Below are 12,623 nucleotides of genomic sequence, written 5' to 3'. Positions count from 1 at the left end.
CATAAGTATAGGCATGGTGGGGCTTGGTTTTCTGTCTACAGTTTTCCTTTAATTGAATTAAACATTTGGCAATGTATGCCTAGATTAACAATGCTTTTGACGCTTCTTGACACAGGAAAAGAGCCTCTTCCATGGATCCACAAGAATGTAGGGTGCTGGCATATTCATGTACTGATCCAGAAAGCAAACCACATATATGTGTGGGGATCGCCGCTCTGCCCAACCTCAACTAGCCCGTGCAGTCATTAGATGGGGAGCGGCCTCAGCTTACATGTCTCCACTAAGCCATGCTCACTGACGCGTTTTGCCCCCCCTCACCGAGGTTTAGTCATAGGGACTAAATCCTGGTGGGTGGAGTGAAACGTGTCAGTAGGCATGGTTTAGCAGATATATAGACTGAGTCACACTCCTTATCTCTTGACTGCATGGGCTAGTTGGGCAGAGCGGCGATCCCCACACATAATATAGTTGCCTAGAGTTCAGGTTTAAAAGTTCTGGACATTTCACCATAGAAGATTACACATTTTCATTTCTAAAAACATAAAAATATCACAGGACTGCATTTAAACTAACTGGGATTTATCATTCGGGCACAGAAAAGACCTGATTTCTGATTATGTAATGTGGACTTCTAGATGACGATTCATCCATCCCGCCATTTACTAGCTAGTAATACATTTCTTTGACTAAGCATTGCAGATTTTATATTTAGCATTCAGGTAATCTGATCATGCTCAGCTTTAAACTTTTTTTAGATAGCTAGTCAGTGCTGGGAGAGAGCCAGTTGTGTTTATAGCATTTGGCCTGCTACCCAAAGAAATGCTTATGTCGGATGACTTCTTGTCTTACATTTCTGAGCCAAATGCAGCACCGACAAGGTTAAAGGGAAATCCATTGTCATCATAATATAAGGTTGTACTATTCAATGAGATCAAATGAAATGTAATTCACATCTACAACGCAGTTTAATCCAATGTATATATTCATTTAAAAAATAAATGTGTTTTTACATAAAGCTGATAAAAGCACCAAAATCATTATTGGCAATAGCACTGTATAATCCCCTGCACAGCAGGCTAGGCAAGGGGAGAGTGTCAGCCATTAAGAATCACTTCCATTGCACAGTACTGTCTGCCTGACCCTGATTGGACAACACAGCAAAATGACATCCTCTTTAGTGTGCTGTCGCTTCTTTATTGTCCTGTTGTAGACAGGGGCAGGTTTTAGATTGGGCTGGGTTGCACAACTGCGGGGAGGACATAGGGAGTGCAGGGTCTGGCTTTGTTTTCTGGCAGAGGGGTCTGAACCGTAAGATTGGCTGAAAAAAGTACAGCAGGTAAACATCCTCTGTATAGGGCAGTATGCATGGGTTCAGCTTTATAGAAACCTTCCAAATGAATAAAGGAAAAATGAGGTGATTTCAAAGGTGTTGTCAATTACTGATGAATAAACAGGCCATTATGCCAGATCCATAATTCTGCTTCCTTCCCAATATATAACACAAGGGGTCCATTTATAAAGTGGTGGCTTTGTGAATTGCACAGCAAATGTTTCCCTGACATTCGTCTCTATTCTAAAGCATTCAGCTAACATTTTCAGCAGGATTTGCCCTATGTGTATTGCAGTAGCTGATGGGTGAATCTTGTCTGATTTTAACTGTGACGGACAAATCTTGTTTGGAATCTCCAGATTGTTTTAGGCTGATGGAAACATCTTGTATGAATGTAAATGTGATGGCTGAATCTTCATTGTAATTTGTATCTGGAATCTCTCCACATTGTTTTATGCTGATGGCTAAATCGTGTATGAATGTAAATGTGATGGCTGAATCCTGATTGTAATTTGTATCTGGAATCTCTCCAGATTGTTTTATGCTGATGGCTAAATCGTGTATGAATGTAAATGTGATGGCTGAATCCTGATTGTAATTTGTATCTGGAATCTTTCCAGATTGTTTTATGCTGATGGGTGCATCTTGTATGAATGTAAATGTGATGGACGAATCTTGTTTGGAATCTCTCCAGATTGTTTTATGCTGATGGGTAAATCTTGTATGAATGTAAATGTGATGGCTGCATCTTGATTGTAATTTGTTTCTGGAATCTCTCCAGATTGTTTTATGCTGATGAGTAAATCTTGTATGAATGTAAATGTGATGGCTGAATCCTGATTATTTGGATCTGGAATCTCTCCAGATTGTTTTATGCTGATGGATGAATCTTATCTGATTTTAACTGTGATGGACGAATCTTGTTTGGAATCTCTCCAGATTGTTTTAGGCTGATGGGTAAATCTTGTATGAATGTAAATGTGACGTGCGAATCTTGTTTGGAATTTGAATCCGCAATCTCTCCAGACCGTTGTATGCTGATGAGCGAATCTTGTTTGGAATTTGAATCCGCAATCTCTCCTGACCGTTGTATGCTGATGAGCGAATCTTGTTTGGAATTTGAATCCGCAATCTCTCCTGACCGTTGTATGCTGATGAGCGAATCTTGTTTGGAATTTGAATCCGCAATCTCTCCAGACTGTTGTATGCTGATGAGTGAATCTTGTTTGAAACGTAAATGTGATGAGTGAATCTTGTTTTTATTTGGAATGTCTCTAAAAAGTTGTATGCTGATGCTAGAATCCTCTGAAAATGATAGTAGGCTACTGTAAAATACAGATGTGCAAATTTCCAGCAAATATTCACTATGTGAATCCCACCGTGATCCCTATATAAACAGAGCTCTTAGTGAAACTGGTTCAACAGCATAAAGTGGAATCCCTGGAAGGAATGGTTTAGTAACATGGCCTGTGTATTAGAGATATTCCCCTTCCTCCCTGGCTCAGTTGAACATAGAAGGTCTAGTGCAGTGTTTCTCAAGAATTTCAGAGGGTGGCTTGACTGAAAAAAGGTTAACAATCTCAAGGCAGCCCATTCTAAAATGTAAAAAGTAAACAAATAATTTTACAGAATGCAGCAACATCCACACAGGTAGGACACCCAGCGTTGGAGGTGATTTGTTCTTCCAAAGCAAACGCACTTTTGCACACTGGTACTGACTAGTATTCCAGTATTTCTCTTCTCCCTCAGCTTCTCTCCCCTATTCAGCTGATGTGACCCCAGTGCTGACAGAGAGGGGTAAACAAGGATGTTGTTCAGGCACCTGACATCCTTCTTAATAACCGATGACATCATTGGTTGTTTCAACATCGGTGGCTAGAAGATTTTAATGGTGTACAATGAAAACGTGGCTTTGTGTAACTAAAGGGAAGGTTTGATCCACTTGCTGGCTTTCATACAAGTTTTGGGCAGTTTTTAAGCATTTTGCCAAGGCACCCCTGAAGAAACCTGAAAGGTACCCCAAGGTACCTAGGCACCCTGGTTGAAAAAGACTGGTCTAGGGCCTGTCAGAACTGATTTTCTTCCTGTTGGTTTGCTAAATATACTGTTGAACGTGTTTTGTTACATCTGTTCGATAAGTGCAAGGAATACATGTTGATCATGTCAGAAATCTTGTGAGCCAATAACTGTGTGCACAAGGAGGGGTTATGGAGAGGAGGAAAGGTTTGTGTTTGTTGTAATGCTATGCAAATGAAGTTGGCAGGGCTGAGTTCAAAGACAAAAATACACTACATTTTCACTAAATTCATACACTCAAATTAATTTTAGCTTACACAAACACAATATAATACCCAATTATCTGGTAAACTATGAGATTGCATGGAGTAAATAGATACCAAATATGTCAAGCTTCCAAATTGCGTGTGCTTGTGAAACTGCAAAGTATGGTACCCAAAATTTCTATAGGTGATGCTTTAAAAGCCTTTTACAGCTCATTAATTTGAGTCAACAGTGACCAGTGGCCCTAAACATGTTCTCTCTCATTCTGATATGAGTGGCGATACTTAATATGTGTGGCACTAACCCCATTTTCTTAAACGTGTGCATTTTTATACATGTGGTGGAGGGGCTTTTAAAGATTTTTTTAAAAACATTTTATAGTTTCATTTTTAAATACCCTTGTTTACACATAGAAGTGATCAGGCCAATTTACAGCTACCTAAATCGCTTCTACTACATCAGCAGCATCCAGGACAGAAAACGTAAATCATTCTCGGCTGCTATAGGGGCAGGAGTTTGTTTACATGCTGGTGACAATGAAAGAGTTAAAAAGGTTAAAACAGGCAGAAATGTGCATGAATTGCAGAGATGTACTATAATATGTTTTTTTTTTATATTGTCTAAAGTGTTCACCTTTTCACAAAAAATGAAAAGGTGAACTATATCACTACACCATCCCCAACACCCCCAGCCCCCACTGCACTTACCTCCTTCCTTGATTACCTACTGCTACCCACCAGGGCATCTGAAAAATGCCTGGCTGTGTAGCATCATTGTGGTAGGTGGGCACTGGCCATTCCAACCTATGACTGCACTGACTGGTGAAAATTGCTCTGAGGAAACCTGGAAGAGAGAATGGTGCAGAAGACCACGACCATTTAAATGCCCGACCAATATATTAGCCAGTGTGGGCTGTGATGAATCATTATTCAAGGTGGTAAGTTCAGCTGGACTCTGGGTGTGAGGAAAGTGTTGACTGACTTCACTTTTTCATGTTTTGCGGTTTTAGTAATTTTTTAATTTTTTTTACATGCAGATTGAAGATCACACCTTTAGATTTATATTAATAAAATGGTAAATGCAATGAAACAAAATACATTGTTACATAGTCTGTGCATTGAGCAAATACAATCTGCATGTGTCATTTTACTGTATGTGAGCACACCCCCATCTCCACAACATAGACACAACTGTTCGGTAGTTCCAAAATACACTATATTGCCAAAAGTATTGGGATGCCTGCCTTTACTGCACATGAATTTTAATGGCATCCCAGTCTTAGTCCATAGCGTTCAATATTGAGATGGCCCACCCTTTGCAGCTATAACAGCTTCATCTCTTCTGGGAAGGCTGTCCACAAGGTTTAGGAGTGTGTCTATGGGAAGGTTTGACCATTCTTCCAGAATCACATTTGTGAGGTCAGGCACTGATGTCGGACGCAAAGGCCTGGCTCTCAGTCTCCTCTATAATTCATCCCAAAGGTGTTCTATCAGGTTGATGTCAGGACTCTGGGGTGGAAGAAGTTGACTGGCCTGCACAAACTCGCTCATCCATGTCTTTATGGACCTTGCTTTGTGTAGTGGTGTGCAGTCATGTTGGAACAGGAAGGGGCCAGCCCCAAACTGTTCCCACAAAGTTGGGAGCATGAAATTGTCCAACATGTCTTGGTATTCTGATGTCTTAGGAGTACCCTTCACTGGAACTAAGGGACCAATCCCAACCCCTGAAAAACAACCCCACACATAATCCCCCCCCCCCCTTCACCAAGCTTTACACTTGGCACAATGCAGTCAGGCAAGTACCGTTCTCCTGGCAACTGCCAAACCTAGACACGTCCATTGAATTGCCAGACAGAGAAATGTGATTCATCACTCCAGAGAACACGTCTCCACTGCTCTAGAGTCCAGTGGCGGCATGCTTTACACCACTGCATCTAATGCTTTGCATTGCACTCGGTGATGTAAGGCTTGGATACAGCTGCTCGGCCGTGGAAACCCATTCCATGAAGCTCTATGCCAGCGGTTCTCAACCTGGGGGTCGCGACCCCTTTGGGGGTCGAACGACACTTTCCCAGGGGTCGCCTAAGACCATCGGAAAACACATATTTCTGATGGCCTTAGGAACCGAGACACCGCTCCTTGATCCGTCTGCAGGTGTGGGCGGGATGACATGCCGTCCCTGTCATCTGGACACACCCCCGGGATCAATACTTCCTTGTCGGCGATTGGCCGCCGGAACTGTAGCTCAAGAGAGGCACACAGGCGGCCAATCACCGGCGAGGAGGTGGAGCTTGGAAAGGAGGAGCCGAGCGGCACCGCGAAGCACGAGCGAGTGAAGAGGAGGAAAGCGGCCGGAGAAGGAAGCCATCTGACCGGTAAGTGTTTGTACCATGGGAGAGGGAGGGAGCGAGCGAGCCCAGGCTGGAGCAGGGGTCAGCAAGGTAAGTATCATTGGTGTCAGTGGGAGGAATAGTGCCCAATCATTGGTGTCACTATTACCAATGATGGGGCACTATTCCTCCCCCCACTGACACCAACGATGGGGCACTATTCCTCCCACTGACACCAACGATGGGGCACTATTCCTCCCACTGACACCAACGATGGGGCACTATTCCTCCCACTGACACCAACGATGGGGCACTATTCCTCCCACTGACACCAACGATGGGGCACTATTCCTCCCACTGACACCAACGATGGGGCACTATTCCTCCCACTGACACCAACGATGGGGCACTATTCCTCCCACTGACACCAACGATGGGGCACTATACTTCCCTCTGATACCAACGATGGGGCACTATTCCTCCCCCTGATGCCAACGATGGGGGCACTATTCCTCCCCCTGACACCAATGATGGGGGCACTATTCCTCCCACTGACACCAATGATGGGGCACTATTCCTCCCACTGACACCAATGATGGGGCACTATTCCTCCCACTGACACCAATGATGGGGCACTATTCCTCCCACTGACACCAATGATGGGGCACTATTCCTCCCACTGACACCAATGATGGGGCCGTATTCCCCCCACTGACACCAATGATGGGACACTATTCCTCCCACTGACACCAGTGATGGGGCACTATTCCTCCCACTGACACCAACGATGGGGCACTTTTCCTCCCACTGACACCAGTGATGGGACACTATTCCTCCCACTGCAAAATTACAGTTATGAAGTAGCAACGAAAATAATTTTATGGTTGGGGGTCACCACAACATGAGGAACTGTATTAAGGGGTCGTGGCATTAGAAAGGTTGAGAACCACTGCTCTATGCACTGTTGTGGTAATTTGAAGGCCACATGAAGTTTGGAAGTCTTTAGTTATTCTGCAGACAGTTGGTGACTTCTGCACACTGTGTGCTTGAGCATGCGCTGACCCCCCTCTGTCATTTGACGTGGCCTACCACTTTGTGGCTGAGTTGCTGTTGTTCCCAGATGCTTCCACTTTGTTATAATACCACTAACAGTTGACCGTGGAATATTTAGTAGCAAGGAAATTTCACGGATGGACTTATTGCACAGGTGACAACCTATCATGGTACTACGCTTCAATTCACGGAGCTCCTGAGAGCGATCCATTCTCTCACAAATGTTTGTAGAAGCAGTCTGCATGCCTAGGTGATGATTTTATACACCTGTGGCCATGGAGGTGATTGGAACACCTGAATCCAATGATTTGGAGGGGTGCCCCAATACTTTTGGCAATAAAGTGTAAGAACCAGAGTGGCTAATTAGACTGTTTTAAGCCACAAGCACAGGACAGCTCTGAATTTCTGGCAGGATCAATGAGTTTTTCTTTGCATGTATTAAATGAATATAAGAAAACTTTTTGAACTATATTTTTATCTGACCAAAACTGAAGAATTCATTGTTAACGTTTACATACCCCTCAAGGCTAGGTTCACACCTACGCAGGTTGCGTTTGAGGCGTTTCTGCATTGCATTTTGTGGTGCATTTTTGCACGTGCGTTTTTGCAATGTTTTGCATTTAAAATCTGCCTAGCAACAAGAAAAAAAAAACGCATCAAAAACGCAATACATTCTCTATAGAACCAAAAATGCAACGTTTTGTGTTAAAAAAAAAGGTCCCTGACCCTTTCAAAAAAATGCACTGGGTGAAAACACGGAGATGTGAACCTATCCCATAGGAAATCCTGTTAAATGGACTGTACTGCGTTTTTGCAAAACGCGGCGGAGAACGTGAACTTAGGGTATTATTATTAGTATACAGGTTTTATATAGCGCCAACAGTTTGCGCAGCGCTTTACAATATAAGGGAGACAGTACAATTACAATACATTTCAGTACAGAAGGAATATGAGGGCCCTGCTCTTGGAGCTTACAATCTTAAAGGAAGGGGGAGGTAATACAAAAGGTGAAAACTGCGGGGGATGATCTGGCGGAGGTGATTCAAGTACAGTTCTTAGGTGGAGGTGGGGTAGGCTTCCCTGAAGAAGTGAGTTTTCAAAGATCGCCTAAAGGCAGACCGGGTGGGGGCTGACCAGACATGCTGTGGTAGGGAGTTCCAGAGGATGGGAGAGGCTCTGGAGAAGTCCTGGAGGCGAGCGTGGGAGGAGGTGATGAGGGAGCTAGAGAGGAGGATATCATGGGAGGAGTGGAGTGAGCGATTTGGGCGGTATCTGTGTATGAGGTTGGTGATGTAGCTAGGGGCAGTGTTGTGGATGGCTTTGTAAGGGTAAGGCGTTAACATAAGTGCCGTGTTACGTCACTGAGGTAGAATTCTATAGAGGTGAAAGGTAAAGCTCTACTTCACCAATGAATGCACTAAATACAGTATACCCACTCTTTTACTTGGCCTGAGAAACAAATTCAAAACATGTTAAAGAAAGACCTTGTTGTTAAAATTAGAGTGATACAAAGTTTTAACAGTCACAGGCATTCAATTTTCAGCCATGTAAGTAATTTTCACTGGAGTCTTCTAAAAATCATTGTCACTCTTTTGAAAATGATACTTATCATGACGTGTCAGCTTTGTGAATCGCGCCTATTATGTTGTCTATCAGTTAGAGAGAGAATACACAGAAACAATTTTTTTTCACTAAAAATTAAGTTGCCTTTCTGAAATATGAAGTGGTTTTCTGTTGCCTTTTTATATACAAATAGCAGTTAGCAACATTTCTCCTGACTTTTTTTTTTTTTTTTATATATTCAAGTTGAATATTTGTTTGAGATTTCCATTCTGTTTTACTGTATGCAAATGAACTATGAGAAGTTATAGGGTTTTGTGTTAACAAATGTCTCTAGTGTTCATTGTGTTTGTTGTTGTGTCTGACAACTGTGACAGGTGCTCAGCTGACAGAACGTCCACCAGCAATATATATGAATAACCAAACATGGCGTGGAATATATAAGGAAACTCAATCTAATGACTTTAATCAGATGCTACCAGCAGCAATGAATGATTAGTAGCCTATGTAGGGATTCTAAGAGAAGTCAAACTTGGTAGTGGGCTGTAGTGAGGAACATTAAACTGAACATTCTTACTTGTGTTTCCTACAAGTTAAACACTCTCTGAGCCATTAATATAAATCTCCAGCTGAGGTAATTCAGATCAATGTTTGGTTCGAATCCCAACCACGGCACCACCTGCCTGGAGTTTGCATGTCCTCCCTGTGCCTACGTGGGTTTCCTCTTGGTACTCCGGTTTTCTTCCACACTCCAAAGACATGCTGGTAGGTTAATTGGATCCTGTCTAAATTGGCCCTAGTATATTATTATTATTATACAGTATTTATAAAGTGCCAATAGTTCGCTCAGCGCTGTACATTACAAAGGGGGACAGAACATGTGACAGAGCAATACCAATACAATGCAAAACATGAGGGGATCGAGGGCCCTGCTCTTTGGAGCTTACAATCTAGGAGGGAGGGGATGGTGGCACAGGAGGAGATAGCTGTGGGGGATGGAGTGGTAGGAAGAGTGGAGGAGGTCGGCAAGTTAGCAGGGGGTGGGGTAGGCTTCCCTGAAGAGGTGGGTTTTCAGGGTGCGCCTAAAGGAGAGGAGAGTAGGTGATAATCTGATGGGTTGGGGCAGGGAGTTCCAGAGGATGGGTGACACCCTGGAGTAGTCCTGGAGGCGGGCATGGGAGGAGGAGACCAGGGAACTAGAGAGAAGGAGGTCTTGTGAGGAGCGGAGTGTGTGTGCTGGGCGGTACTTGGATATTAGGTCAGTGATGTAGTTCGGGGCAGTATGGTGGACAGCTTTGTACGTCATCCTAGTATATGTATGATGGGAGTTAGGGACCTTAGATTGTACGCCCCTTGAGGGTTAAGGACTGATGTAAATGTACAATATATGTGTAAAGTGCTGCGTAAGTTGACGGCGCTATAGAAGTACCTGTAATAAATAAATAAATTGATGTGTAAGGCCACATAAATGCTGAACCTTACCCCCCCCCCCTTTAAAATGTCAGGAATCTCGGTTCTTCCATAATATCCTGTGTAGCAGTCACTTGGCTTTTTGAATTGGCTACAGAGTTTCCATCAATGTATTTTGGAGTGTGATCTGAAGCATGTAATTGCTCCCCTAATTTATTTAGTCGTGTGAGGATAAGAATTGGAAATCTCAGTATACATTAGTACGCACTCACTTACTGTACCTATAAAGACCTTCACTGAATGCAATGCCTCTCGCAGAGCTATTGTATTCTTTGTATTCTGCCAGAGGCTGGGATTGCAGCAGCCGTACTGCTAGCAGTTATAGCTATGCAGAAAAATCCATTAGGCTGGTTGTACTCAGTTCGATCGATGGATCGTCTTGGTTACACTCGGCTTGCCCATACATGGATTGAAATTCATCCAGTCCCTGCTGAACCTGCTGAGTTTCGATCCAGGTTAAGCCAGCTTTATAATCTCTCTTATAACCTGTTTTTCTGAATTCTTTTACTAACCAGGAATCTATTATCTGTTCTTTGCTGCAGCAGTAGATTCAGTGTAATATGGCCTTAATGGCATTGGGTACAGATCACATCACTATTATGGCAGCTCAAAACTACTTTGTTGAATCAATTGCTGATTTACTGAGTTCTATGCAGTGATCACTTTGCACTGTGCATGTGGGAGCCATATAGCCAATGTATAGCCGTATACATTGTCATAGTACCTGGCCTGTTTATCTGAAGCGTCTCACTGAGCCCCCATTCTTACTTGAGCACTTTTCTGCTCATTTTCCTCTGCTTGACTATGCAGAATCCTATTCTTTCTAATTGTCCATCTTCATACTTGTTCGCTCATTCGCCCTAATTTCTACTCCTTACATTCAAAGTACATACGCTGTTTTTTTTTTTTTTTTTTTATTCTGCTTTGTTAAAGGAATCATTTATAAGTGTTAAAAGTGTGTCTAAGCAGCTTCTTAAAGAACAGCTAACTTCCTCTGTCTAGCATCTCCTGGTCTGTTGCCTTATAACTTTGTATCTGCAGTGTGAGGTCTAAGGCACTTATGCCTCTGACAGCTAGTTTCAGGAGATTTGGAGTGAAATATGGTGACACCACTACTGTGATGCTCACTGTTCTCCATGCTGGAGGCTGTGACATGAGGAAGAAAAGTCCTGCCTTACCAAGATGGCCACCTCCACACAGAGACACTGTCCAGAACAAAGAAAGCTAGCAGCTCAGCAGTTTAAAAAAAAAGATCAGGTGCAGAGAGAGACCACAGACACTGTTGGTAACTAGTCTTTTGTCTGTTTTTCAGGCATAGGATCTATACTTCAAAAACTCTTATAAAATTGCAAGGAAAAAAGCTACAAAGAACATAGTGCAGTTCTGCATCATCAACAAAATAAACCATTTCAGAATATGTAATTATTATATCATCTGACTTGATTTATATTCCCAATTGTGAAATCTTATATGTGTTCTTTTTCCAGTCTGAACAGCTAAAGAAGCGGCAAGAAGCAGAAAAACAACATAAAGAGGAGAGGAAAAAACTGCGCCGTGCAGCAGGACACTTGAGGAGTAAACCTACAAAAGGAAGACCATTTTATTAACAGACTAGATCTTGGTCCGGAATGAACCAGCAAAATTGGTTTGCCTGAATATATGCATACAGGATTGTCTAATCTGCACAGACTATATAATTCATGAATCTTACTTACTCGGATTCCTGAATTGTGTTAGTATTTGCAGGTCAGATTGATGTACATGCGGATATTCAGAAGAATCGTTGGACATTTCATTGAAAATCCTGGCAAATGAATGTTTTACAGCAGCTCAAAATGTCACCTGGGCATGAATGTCGATCAAGATTCAGGCTTAAGTAAATCTCTACTGACATCACTGGTGGGTGAACTTTAAACTGGAGATCATATCTGTCATCACAGCAGAGGCCTTGTCTATTCCCATCCTATTTAAATAAATTGTTACTCATTTTCTACTTTTGTTTGTAGTATTATTTGTCAGTAGGTTATTGAGGGAAAAAAAGGAACTGATCAGGATAACTAATGAATAGTAAACATACATCAGAATGGTTTGTGACCGCTTTTTCTTCTTCTAAAGGTCAGCTGCTCCAGTACCTGCGCTGAAGGTTAGAGTTATTATTTGGAATGAGGAAAATTGGTGAATTGCTAATCTCATTTTCTTCCAAGCAGATATGTCTGATGTGAGAATTTCACAATTCATACATGTAGGTAATCGCAGTATATGAATTGGTTCATTATGTTCAGACAGAGCAAGTGTACATAAGAAAATTTAGGCAAATAAATTGTGATGATCCCACCTAGGTAGTGTTAACTTTGCAAAGTCAAGTTTGGAATCAAAGTTCTAGTGGGTGGGGCTATGGCCAAGCTTCTTGACCTCTGTGGCTTGGAACCCCTTATAGCATGTTAAGCTCAGCACATAAATACAAGATGATTTAGGCCTCATTCACAAGAGCGCTGAGGTCTGTACACTGTGAATAGGTTGTTTATGCGGCTGGAGCTGCCAGGTGCTGCATGCAGACAGCCCATGTACGTTTTCGGGGGCTCAACAGCTGTGAAAAGATGG

General features: G+C 42.6%; 1 protein-coding gene across 1 annotated transcript in view; it reads left to right on the top strand.

Moving 5' to 3' along the window:
• Nucleotides 1-12,015, top strand: part of NOL10 (nucleolar protein 10) — a 110,701-nt gene extending 98,686 nt beyond the window's left edge. Inside the window, 1 exon segment of the mRNA XM_089672043.1 lies at nt 11,510-12,015. Within this exon segment, the coding sequence (XP_089528169.1) occupies nt 11,510-11,629 (120 nt within the window). The 3' untranslated portion in view covers nt 11,630-12,015.
• The last annotated feature ends 608 nt before the right edge of the window (nt 12,016-12,623 follow it).

The sequence above is a fragment of the Staurois parvus genome, unplaced genomic scaffold (genome assembly GCF_062004578.1).
Source record: "Staurois parvus isolate SC_StPar_1 unplaced genomic scaffold, SC_StPar_1.0 ptg000118l, whole genome shotgun sequence".
Taxonomy (NCBI): domain Eukaryota; kingdom Metazoa; phylum Chordata; class Amphibia; order Anura; family Ranidae; genus Staurois; species Staurois parvus.
Note: the sequence above shows the minus strand (reverse complement) of the source record. Positions and strands in the feature narration are given on the sequence as shown.